Source organism: Somniosus microcephalus, chromosome 1 (assembly GCF_052327205.1).
Source record: "Somniosus microcephalus isolate GS21.2 chromosome 1, FLI_Smic_1.0, whole genome shotgun sequence".
In the NCBI taxonomy this organism is placed as follows: domain Eukaryota; kingdom Metazoa; phylum Chordata; class Chondrichthyes; order Squaliformes; family Somniosidae; genus Somniosus; species Somniosus microcephalus.
In genome coordinates this window covers 134,337,251-134,349,375 of record NC_140987.1, presented here as the reverse complement: position 1 = coordinate 134,349,375, position 12,125 = coordinate 134,337,251, and the positions used below count along the sequence as shown (strand labels likewise).

At 42.9% G+C, this 12,125-nt stretch overlaps 1 protein-coding gene across 6 annotated transcripts in view; it reads left to right on the top strand.

The window, feature by feature from the left end:
- vps13a (vacuolar protein sorting 13 homolog A) overlaps positions 1-12,125 on the top strand; it is a 631,135-nt gene that overhangs the window by 218,486 nt on the left and 400,524 nt on the right. For all 6 annotated transcript variants that reach the window (XM_085985825.1, XM_085985842.1, XM_085985834.1 and 3 more), the window contains exons 21-22: positions 6,612-6,744; positions 7,050-7,167. In XM_085985825.1, coding sequence (XP_085841951.1) covers positions 6,612-6,744; positions 7,050-7,167 — 251 coding nt within the window. The remainder of the gene's footprint in view (positions 1-6,611; positions 6,745-7,049; positions 7,168-12,125) is intronic.

Sequence of the window (12,125 nt, the reverse complement as noted above, 5' to 3'; positions counted from 1 at the left end):
TTTTATATTCTATCCACCTAGCAATGAAAGCCAACATTCCATTGGCCTTCTTAATCACTTGCTCCACCTGCATACTAACCTTTTGAGTTTCGTGCACCAGGACCCCCAGATCCCTTTGTACTTCAGTACTTTCCAGTTTCTTGCCATTAAGATAATAACTTGCTCTACGATTTTTCCTGCCAACGTGCATGACCTCACACTTTCCAGTATTGTATTCCATCTGCCAAATCTCTGCCCACTTACTTAGCCTGTCTATGTCCCCTTGCAGGTTTTTTATGTCCTCCTCACTCACTACTTTCCCTCCCATCTTAGTATCATCTGCAAACTTTGATATGTTACACTCGGTCCCCTCCTCCAAATCGTTAATATAGATTGTAAAGAGTTGGGGACCCAGCACTGACCCCTGCGGAACACCACTAGTTACTGCTTGCCAGTCTGAGAATGAACCATTTATCCCAACTCTCTGCCTTCTGTTAGATAGCCAATCCTTTCTCCATGCCAGAATATTACCCCCAATCCCGTGATTTATTATCTTAAGCAATAATCTTTTGTGTGGCACCTTGTCAAATGCCTTTTGGAAGTCTAAATACACTACGTCCACTGGTTCCCCTTTATCCACCCTATATGTTACTTCCTCAAAGAACTCCAGCAAATTTGTCAAACATGACTTCCCCTTCATAAAACCATGCTGACTTCCTATTAAATTATGATTATCCAAATGTCCTGTTACTGTCTCCTTAATAATGGACTCCAATATTTTACCTACCACAGATGTTAGGCTAACCAGTCTGTAGTTTCCAGCCTTCTGTCTAGTGCCCTTTTTAAATAAGGCCGTTACATTAGCAGTTTTCCTGTCTGCCGGGACGTTTGCTGAGTCCAGGGAGTTTTGGAAAATTATTACCAATGCATCCACAATCCCTACCGCCACTTCCCTCAAGACCCTAGGATGTAAGCCATCAGGTCCAGGTGATTTATCCGCCTTGAGTCCCATTATTTTACCGAGTACCACTTCCTTAGTGATTTTGATCGTGTTTAGCTCCTCCCCCCCTATAGCCCCCTGTTTGTCCAGTGTTGGGATATTCTTAGTGTCTTCTACTGTAAAGACTGATACAAAATATTCATTCAGTGTTTTTGCCATCTCCATATTTCCCACCATTAATTTCCCGGTCTCATCCTCTAAGGGACCAACATTTACTTTAGCCACCCTTTTTCTTTTTATATAACTATAAAAACTCTTACTATCTGTTTTTATATTTTTTGCTAATTTACTTTCATAATCTATCTTCCCTTTCTTAATCAATCTTTTTGTTATTTTTTGCTGTCTTTTAAAGTTTTCCCAATCCTCTATCCTCCCACTAGATTTGGCTACCTTATATGCCCTTGTTTTTAGTCGAATACTATCCTTAATTTCTTTACTTAGCCACGGATGGCTGTCTTTTCTTTTACACCCTTTTCTTCTCAGTGGAATATATATTTTTTGGAAGTTGTAAAATATCTCCTTAAATGTACACCACTGATCATGTATCGTCTTACCCTTTAATCTATTTTCCCAATCCACTCTACTCAATTCCGCTCTCATACCTTCATAGTCTCCTTTATTCAAGCTTAGCACGCTTGTTTGAGATCCAACCTTCTCACCGTCTAATTGAATATGGAATTCAACCATGTTATGGTCACTCATTCCAAGGGGATCCTTTACTAGGACATTTTTAATTAATCCTGTTTCGTTACACAGGACCAGATCTAAGGTTGCTTGCCCCCTGGTCGGTTCAGTTACATACTGCTCAAGAAACCCATCCCTAATACACTCAATGAACTCATCCTCAAGGCAGCCCTGCCCAATTTGATTTGTCCAATTAATATGATAGTTAAAATCCCCCATAATTATAGATGTTCCCTTATTACAAGCCTCAACTATTTCCTGATTGATGCTCCGTCCAACAGAGTTGCCACTGTTCGGAGGCCTATAGACTACGCCCACTAGTGTTTTTTTCCCCTTATTATTCCTTACCTCCACCCAAACTGTTTCATTATCCTGATCTTTTGACCCAATATCATTTCTCTGTATTACAGTGATTCCTTCCTTTATTAACATAGCCACCCCACCTCCCCTTCCTTCCTGCCTGTCCTTCCTGATCGTTAAATAACCTGGTATGTTTAATTTCCAGGCATTGTCACCCTGCAGCCATGTTTCTGTAATGGCCACAAGATCATACCCATATGTAGTTATTTGTGCCATTAACTCGCCTATTTTGTTACGAATGCTACGTGCATTCAGATAGAGAACTTTCAAATATGTTTTGTGACACTTAGTTCCTGCTTTTGCCCTTTTTATTACTTTACCTTTTACTCCATACCTTCTGCCCCTTCCTGACACGCTCTGGTTTTTAATTTCCCCACTGCTACCTAAGTCTATGACCTTCTCTGTTGTCATTTTTATTATTTGCTCTCTAGGAATCTCCCCCCCACTAGTTAGTTTAAAGCCCTCTCTACAGCCCTAGTTATATGATCCGCCAGGACTCTAGTCCCAGCACTGGCCAAGTGAAGCCCGTCCCAACGGAACAGCTCCCTCCTGCCCCAGTACTGGTGCCAGTGTCCCAGGAAGCAAAACCCATTTCTCCCACACCAGTCTTTGAGCCACGCATTTAACTCTCTAATTTTATTTGTCCTAGCCAAATTCGCTCGTGGCTCAGGTAATAATCCAGAGATTATTACCCTTGTGGTTCTGCTTTTTAATTTGGCCCCTAGCTGCTCAAACTCCCTCAGCAGAACCTCCTTCCTTGTCCTATCTATGTCGTTGGTACCAACATGGACCACGACAACTGGATCCTCCCCCTCCCACTCCAAGTTTCTCTCCAGTCCAGAGGAGATGTCCTTAACCCTGGCACCGGGCAGGCAACACAGCCTTCGGGACTCTCGCTCTCGGCTGCAAAGAACTCTATCTATCCCCCTAACGATACTATGTAGGAAACGTGGCAGCCAATTTGCACACAACAAGATCCCACAAACAGCAGTGTGATAATGATCAGATAATCTGTTTTAGTGATGTTGGTTGAAGGATAAATATTGACCAGGATACTGGGGAGAACTCTCCTTCGAAATAGTGCCATTTAATGTGAGAATGTAAGTTAATACATTTTCTGAGAAAGAATGAGGAATATGCAGCAAGACCTGGACAACATTCAGACTTGGGCTGACAAGTGGCAAGTAACATTCGCACCACACAAGTGCCAGGCAATGACCATCTCCAACAAGCGAGACTCTAACCATCTCCCCTTGACATTCAATGGCATTACCATCGCTGAATCCCCCACTATCAACATCCTGGGGGTTACCATTGATCAGAAACTGAACTGGACCAGCCATATAAATACTGTGGCTACAAGAGCAGGCCAGAGGCTGGGAATTCTGCGGCGAGTGTCTCACCTCCTGACTCCCCAAAGCCTTTCCACCATCTACAAGGCACAAGTCAGGAGTGTGATGGAATACCCTTCACTTGCCTGGATGAGCGCAGCTCCAACAACACTCAGGAAGCTCGACACCATTCAGGATAAAGCAGCCCGCTTGATTGGCACTCCATCCACCACCTTCAACATTCACTCCCTCCACCACCGGCGCACTGTGGCTGCAGTGTGTACCATCTACAAGATGCACTGCAGCAACTCGCCAAAGCTCCTTCAACAGCACCTTCCAAACCCGCGACCTCTACCACTTAGAAGGACAAGGGCAGCAGACGCATGGGAACATCACCACCTACAAGTTCCCCTCCAAGCCACACACCATCCTGACTTGGACCTGTATTGCCGTTCCTTCACTGTCACTGGGCCAAAATCTTGGAACTCCCTTCCTAACAGCATTGTGGGTGTACCTACACCATATGGACTGCAGCGGTTCAAGAAGGCAGCTCACCACCATCTTCTCGAGGGCAATTAGGGATGGGCACTAAATGCAGGCCTAGCCAGCGACGCCCACATCCCATCAATGAATTTAAAAAAAAAATAGCAATATGCACTTGATGGAAAGATGCTGAAGGGTGTGAGTGTACCAAGAACTAGGGGTTCAAATACATAATTCCCTGAAAATGCATATGCATGGAGATAAAACCATGAAAAGGTCAATAGCACTTTGGGCATTATTAATAGGAGCATAAAGTACAAGACTACAGAAATTATAAATTTATACAAAATATTGGTTAGGCCAAAGTTAAGAGTAGTGTGCGCAGTATTGGTTGCCCCATTTTAGAAAGGACATTAAAGCAATAGAGACTATACTGCATAGATTCAGTAGAAAAATAATGGGGATCGGAAACAATAGTTATGAGGAGAGACTTGAGATAGTAGTGCACCTTCATTTAGTGCAGGGAAGGGCAAACAGAAATTTAAGAGGTTTTAAAAATTATGAAGGGTTTAATAGGGTGAATAGGATAAAAAGCACTTTCTCTGGTTGAGTCAGTCAGTCACCTCTGTCATCAATTTAAAATTGTCACTAACGGAGCGAGGAGAAATTTGTTTACTTAGTGGGATGCTGGAGCGTGGGATGCTTTGCCAGAGACAATGGCATCTTTTAAGGGAAATTTGAATAAGTATTTGAAACAGATAAAGGTACAAGGCTATCGGAAGATTACTAGTGGTGCGATTTTAGTTTTGGAATGCTCACGCATATTTCTGGCACAGATAACGTGGACTGAATAACATGTTGATCACATCAAATTTTTTAGCAATCTCATTAGGTGTTTGTAGCTCAGTTTAAAAATTTAAATCAAATTTATTTGCAGAGGTTGGCAAAGTGACGAGTGATGTATATCTTCCACTGCTACTATGTGGCTGGTAAGAAAAATTGAGGATGTGAAAGGTCATGCTACCAGATTTATCTCCACTTAATGAGCATCCTCTAAATAAGGGCCCATTGGGAGTATTTGTAAAGCAGAAATTTAAGTCATTCACATACTTTTATCCAACATTATTATTTTGACATGTAACTGTTGTCAATTTACATTTCAGTGGGGTTATTTTAGTTGTTGAAATCTCAGTATTGCAATTATATCAGTCCAGATTATGTGCTCAAGTCACTGGAATGGGGCTTGAACCCATTACCTTCTGACTCCGAGATGAGCATGTTACCACTGTGTAATGAAAACTGGGAGAGGGAGGGAGGGAGCGAGAAACGTAAAATGGACACGAGAGGGAGGGAGAGAGAAACACAAAGGGAGGGAGAGATCATTTTAGCCTCTAATGTACACTTTTGAATAATGTTTTATTATGGGAGTCCGGTAGCTTTGGTGCTTCTCCCTGAGGACTGAGCTTCACCTCCCTGAAGCTGGGCTTGCTGTGTATTGTAAAAAATCATAAAATTGTTCAAAAACTTTAGTTCAAAGTTACTTGTATCCTTGATATTTTTGTTGAATCCATGGTTTAACTTGGTGTTCCTCATTGCGGTCAATACTGTAGAAACATCACCAAAGTAGTTTGTATTTAATCATTACTTATCCTTAAATCTTTCTATTTTGTGTGAATTCTTTGAATTATAAATTGATATTTATCTCACTGTAAAAGAAAAGTCAAATTTTATTCAGGGCTTGGTGTTGCTAAGACATTCGACATAGGTAAATGCAATAACATTGGCAAACAGTGAGCAAATGTCACGATCAACTGTATGCTGTATGAGCAAATGTCACATGATCAAATCTCCAGGAATACATCAAACCAGAGTTGGCATCCCTATGTGTCGTTGATGCCAAGAATGACAAAAGAAAGTTACCTCTCTTTAGGGTTGTTTTCATTCTTTATATTGGAACGATTTCCTCACATTCCTCACTCCTACCCTGCCATCTCCTCGGGCTCTTGCAGCAAATACATAGCTTTCAATTTCGGCAGAGGTGTAAAATGGGCAAAATCGGATTGGTTACCAGTTATACAGCTCCAACAATAATTAAAATTTGAAGAAATGAGACTCCACACTTGTAAAAGTAAATTTTCAGTGCTGGAGAGGTTGTGTGGCAGTAATTAAGATTTATCACGGCGTTAAAAATTCACTTGCACTTGGATGGACAAGCCCTAACCTTTTCTGGCGTGTTTAGTGGGTAAGTACTCCAATTTCACGCCCTTCATGTACATGAATGGCGAGTCACTTGGCGAGGTACTGTTGGAGTGAAGCTTGTAGAGGAACAGGGCAACTCAGACAGCAACTTCCTGATGTTGCGCATGTGCAGACACCAGAAGTTGCTGTCTGATTTACTCCTTAATATGGTGAGCGCTGATAGCCTCACTGTTACTTTTACTGCAAAATCCAGGCCAATAGGATACTCACTCTGGCATTGTTCTATAGCAACATTTTATAAAATGTTGGCTTGAAAATAAAACTGAACTATAATTCAAGGGAAAGTCATAGTGTTGTTAGGACAAGCAATATTTTTTCATAAGAGAAACTGAAACAATAAAAACTGGGTTTCTCCATAACACCAGGAATACTGACAAATCAGTTTCTCTAAATAGGGTATAGGTCCTTTTAAACTTTCATGGTCAAATAATTTTTATTTGTCATGATTTGTTTTTGCCCATATGTGCAGGTCATATTTAAATACTTTGTAATCAATTAATTTTTACATTTTTAAGATGATCAGTAAAAGTCGTGCACGTTTGCCGCAAATTACAGCTGGAGAAAGCACTTTGGAAGATATCATGGCCAGAGCCTATGACTGTTTTGATATACAACTGAGTAGCGTTCAACTACTCTATGCTAAACCACGTATGTATTCACTTAAAGATTTAAAACCTGTAAAAATTATTACTAGGTACTTCATGGTCTTTTTGTTAATGAAAATAATGAGTGAAAGATTAATTCTAAAATGGTATTACCTGGTATTTTGAGTGATTGAGAATTGGCCACGATAGTCAATGAGTATTGATTTTGTTAATTTAAACCAGATAGTTTAGTTTGGTAAAAAAAAACTTGGAATTTTGATGCTGGTGAGGGAAAGGAATTTCCTGTGTCTTATAATTATCAGAGAGGATGAAGAATGAACTTAACTAGCCTTTGGTGCTTTGATTTAGATGAGGACTGGAAAGCAGCTCGCAAAACAAAGCAATCCTCTCAGCACATCTTGCAACCCATGGATTTAAAGCTGGAGTTATGCAGAGCAATGGTTGTCTCTGATGCAAGAATGCCAAAGTATGTATATATGTTATCAGATGGGTGAAAGTTGAGTGGCAGATGTTAAACATTTGTTGGATAAAACAAAAACCATTTAGGAATGATGTATTGATAACTTACTGGAATAGAAGTGAAAATTGATCATAGTTGTACAATACTGTATCATTTGATATGTTAAACAAGACATTGGTTATTCTTAATAATGCTGAGCATTAATTTACAGAGCTGTAACAAGCGAAAACCTTGTATGGCGCTCTCCCACCTAATGGTTTACTGTCATCAAAATATAATTATTATGCAAAATGAACTTCTCTCTGGTATAAATCCAGTCTTCTCAATTGCACCTTCAAGCAGCCACCGAGGTGTTCATAAAATAAATGTTTCATTGAGGAAATGTTTGATAAGTAGTTTGTTCTTTAAAGTAGATAGATTCCCAAGAAACAATTGCAAGTATGACAAAAAGTCAGGTTGCTGAGTTGTGTGGCCTGATCAGTTCAATACCAAATTGAAAAAGACCCACACCAATGTTTCCTAAACCTCTGCCTAGAGGAAAAAAAATGTGACTGAGACATAGTTGCCCCCTGCCATCCATGAGCTTATTGTGGATGATTCCATCGACATCATGGCCTTGACAGAATCCTGGCTGATGCGTGATGGCACCTTCCCCCTTAATAAGAACATAAGAAATAAGAGCAGGAGTTTGCCATACAGCCTCTTGAGCCTGCTCCGCCATTCAATAAGGTCATGGCTGATCATCGACCTCAACTCCACTTTCCTGCCCGATCACCATATCCCTTGATTCCCCTAGAGTCCAAAAATCTATCTATCTCAGCCTTGAATATACTCAACGACTCAGCATTCACAGCCCTCTGGGGCAGAGAATGCCAAAGATTCACAACCCACTGAGTGAGGCAATTCCTCCTCATCTCGGTCTTAAATGGCCTACCCCTTATCCTGAGACTATGCCCCCTAGTTCTAGACACTCCAGCCAGGGGAAACAACCTCTCGGTATCTACCCTGTCAATTCCCTTCAGAATCTTGTATGTTTCAATGAGATCACCTCTCATTCTTCTAAATTCCAGAGAGTATAGGCCCATTCTACACAATCTCTCATCATAGGACAGCCCTCTCATCCCAGGAATCAATCTAATGAACCTTTGTTGCACCGCCTCCAAGGCAAGTATATCCTTAGATAAGGAGACCAAAACTGTGCACAGTATTCCAGGTGTGGTCTCAGCAAGGCCCTGTACAATTGTAGCAAGATTTCCTTACTCTTATACTCCAACCCCCTTGCAATAAAGGCCAACATGCCATTTGCCTTCCTTATTGCTTGCTGTACCTGCATGCTAGCTTTCTGTGTTTTTTGCATGAGGACACCCAAATCTCTCTGAACACCAACATTTGAAAGTTTCTCACCATTTAAAAAATATTCTGTTTTTCTATTTTTCCTACCAAAGTGAATAACCTCACATTTCCCTACATTATACTCTACCTGCCACCTTACTGCCCACTCACTTAGTCTATCTATATCCCTTTGCAGACTCTTTGTGTTCTCCTCACAGCTTACTGTCCCACCTAGCTTTGTATCATTAGCAAACCTGGATACATTACACTCTGTCCCTTCATCTAGGTCATTAATATAGATTGTATAGTAGCTTCCTCGCTTGGCGATACCCTCCACCACTTGTCCCACCCAAACTGTCATGGTGACGGTGTAGCCCTTTTCACCAAATCACATCTTGGTCTGTTCCCCCACTCCTCTGGCACCGTTTCCTCCTTTTGAGCATCTCGCCTTGTTCCATCCCTCTCGCCTCTCATTTAAAATCCTCATTCTCTATTGCCCACCCAAGTACCAAGACCAGTTTCTCACTGAGATATCTTCACTGCTTTCCTCCCTCAGCCTCTGCACCAAGCAACTCCTCATCCTCCGTGATTTCAACCTCCATTTCAACTCATCATGCTCTCTCTCCTCTGAATTCACTGCCCTCCTATCCACCCTAAATCTCTCCCTCCATATTAACTCCCCTACCCATATTTATGGCCACCCCCTTGACATCGCCATCTCATGTGGCCTCACTACTCTCATCGTGTCAATCACAGATAAGGCAATCTCTGATCACTTCCTTGTATCTCTCTCCACCACATCCCCCTTTCCCCCTCCCAAGCCCACCTCCTTCTGTGTCCACCCCTGGAAAAAACTCTTCCCCCAAGTCACTTAAAACTGCACTTTCAAATTCCCAACTATCTCGCCTTTGATCCTCCATTCACTGCAACATTTCTGCAGCTACCAATCTGCTCAATTGCACCCTCATCTCCACCTTGTTGATGCTCTTGTCCCCATTAAAACCATTACTCTCTGTCACCCTGGTCTTTCCCCCGGTATGGCCCTCATCTGCAATACCCTTAAGTCCAAGGAACGCAGACTTGAACATCTATGACGGACAACTGGTTTAACTATTCACCACCTGATCTGGCTGGACTTCATCCTTCTTAACCTGTGTGCAGCCTTTGACACATTTGACCAGGCCATTCTCCTCCAATGCCTCTCCTCTGTTGTCCAGCTGGGTGGGACTACATTCGCCTGGTTACAATCTTATCTATCCAGTTAAAGCCAGAGAATCCCCTGCAATGGCTTCTCTTCCTGCTCCCGCAATACTACCTCTGGAGTCCCCCAAGAATCTATCCTTGGTCCCTCCTATTTCTCAACTCGACGACATCATCCGCAAACACAATGTCAGATTTCATATGTATGCTGACAACACCCAGCTCTACCTCACCACCAACCCCTCGAGACCCCTCCACTGTCGCTGATTTGTCAGACTGCTTGTCCGACATACAGTACAGGATGAGCAGAATTTTAATCCAGCTAAATATTGGGAAGACCGAACCATTGTCTTCGGCACAAACTTCGTTCCCTAGCTAGCGACTCCATCCCTCTCACTGATCATTATCTGAGGCTGAACCAGAGCATCAAGGAGCCCTAGTAAAACTGAAGTCAATGGGAATCAGGGGGAAAACTCCACTGGCTGGAGTCATACCTAGCACAAAGGAAGATGGTTGGTGATCAATCATCACAGCCCCAGGACATCGCTGCAGGAGTTCCTCAGGGCAGCGTCCTAGGCCCAGCCATCTTCAGCTGCTTCATCAATGACCTTTCCTCCAACATAAGATCAGAAATGGGAATGTATGCTGATGACTGCACAGTGTTCAGTGCCATTCACAGCTCCTCAGATAATGAAGCAGTCCATGCCCATATGCAACAAGACCTGGACGACGTTCAGGCTTGGGCTGATATGTGGCAGGTAACATTTGCACCACAGAAGTGCCAGGCAATGACTATCTCCAACAAGCGACAGTCTAAACACCTCCCCTTGACATTCAGTGGTATTACCATCACGGAATCCCCCACCATCAATATCCTGGGGGGGGTCACCATTGACCAGAAACTTAACTGGGCCAGCCACATAAATACTGTGGCAACAAGAGCTGGTCAGAGGCTAGGTATTATGTACCTCCTGACACCCCAAAGCCTTTCCATCATCTATAAGGCACAAGTAAGGAGTGTGATGGAATACTCTCCACTTCTCTGGATGAGTGCAGCTCCAACAGCACTCAGGAAGCTCGACACCATCCAGGACAAAGCAGCCTGCTTGATTGGCACTCCATCCATCTCCAACTGCTTAAATATTCACTCCCTCCACCACTGGCGTCCCGTGGCTGCAGTGTGTACCATCTACAAGATTCACTGCAGCAACTCACCAAGGCTTCTTTGGCAGCACCTCCCAAACCCTCGACCTCTTCCACCTAGAAGGACAAGGGCAGCATGGGAACACCACCACCTGCAAGTTCCCCTCCAAGTCACACACCATCCTGACTTAGAAGTATATCGCCGATCCTTCATCGTCGCTGGGTCAAAATCCTGGAACTCCCTACCTAACAACACTGTGGCAGTACCTTCACCACACAGACTGCAGCGGTTCAAGAAGGCGGCTCACCACCACCTTCTCGAGGGCAATTGGGGATGGGCAATAAATGCTGGTCTTGCCAGCGACGCCCACATCCCATAAACTGATTTAAAAAAATTTTTTTTTCGCAACTTTGCTGTCCTATTTGACCTCAAGATGAGCTTCCAACCAGACATCCGTTCCATCTCCAACTGCCAAATGCCACATCCGTAACATTGCCTGACTCCGCTCCTGCCTCAGCTTATCTGATGCTGAAACCCTCATCCATGCCTTTGTTACCTCTGGCCTTGACTAATCCAATGCTCTCCTGCCGGCCTCCCATCTTCCACCTTACATAAACTTCAGCTCATCCAAACCTCTGCTGCCTGTATCCTAACTTGCACCAAGTCCTGTTCATTCATCACCCATGTGCTTGCTGACCTATGTTGTTTCCTGGTCTGGCAACACCTCAATTTTAAAATTCTCATCCTTGTTTTCAAATCTCTCCATGGCCTTGCCCCTTCCTATCTCAGTAGCCTCCTCCAGCCCTACAAGCCTTTGAGACCTCTGCGCTCCTTCAATTCTGGCCTCTTGTGCATCCCTGATTTTAATCGCTCCACCATTGGCAGCTGTGCCTTCAGCTGCCTCGGCTCTAAGTTCTGGAATTCCCTCCCTAAACCTTTCTGCCTCTCTTTCCTCCTTAAAACCTACCTCTTTCATCTGTCCAACTATCTCATGGCTCAGTGTCAAATTTTGTTTCTTAAGCTCCTGTGAAGTGTCTTGGGATGTTTTACTGTGTTAAAGGCACTATATAAATGTATGTTGATGTTGTTGACTATCTTAAAAATCCCAGTGCTGTATAAAGGTTAAATAATCACCAGGTTTGATAGTTGCAGTCGCTCTTCCTCATTTGTTATTTCTATACATTGAAAAATCGGTACTGTTGTCATTCAGAAGGACAACATCTGGCTGCATTGTGCCATTAAGAAAGTTGTGCTCTTCACAATTGGGTGATTTTTTTTTTTCATTGCT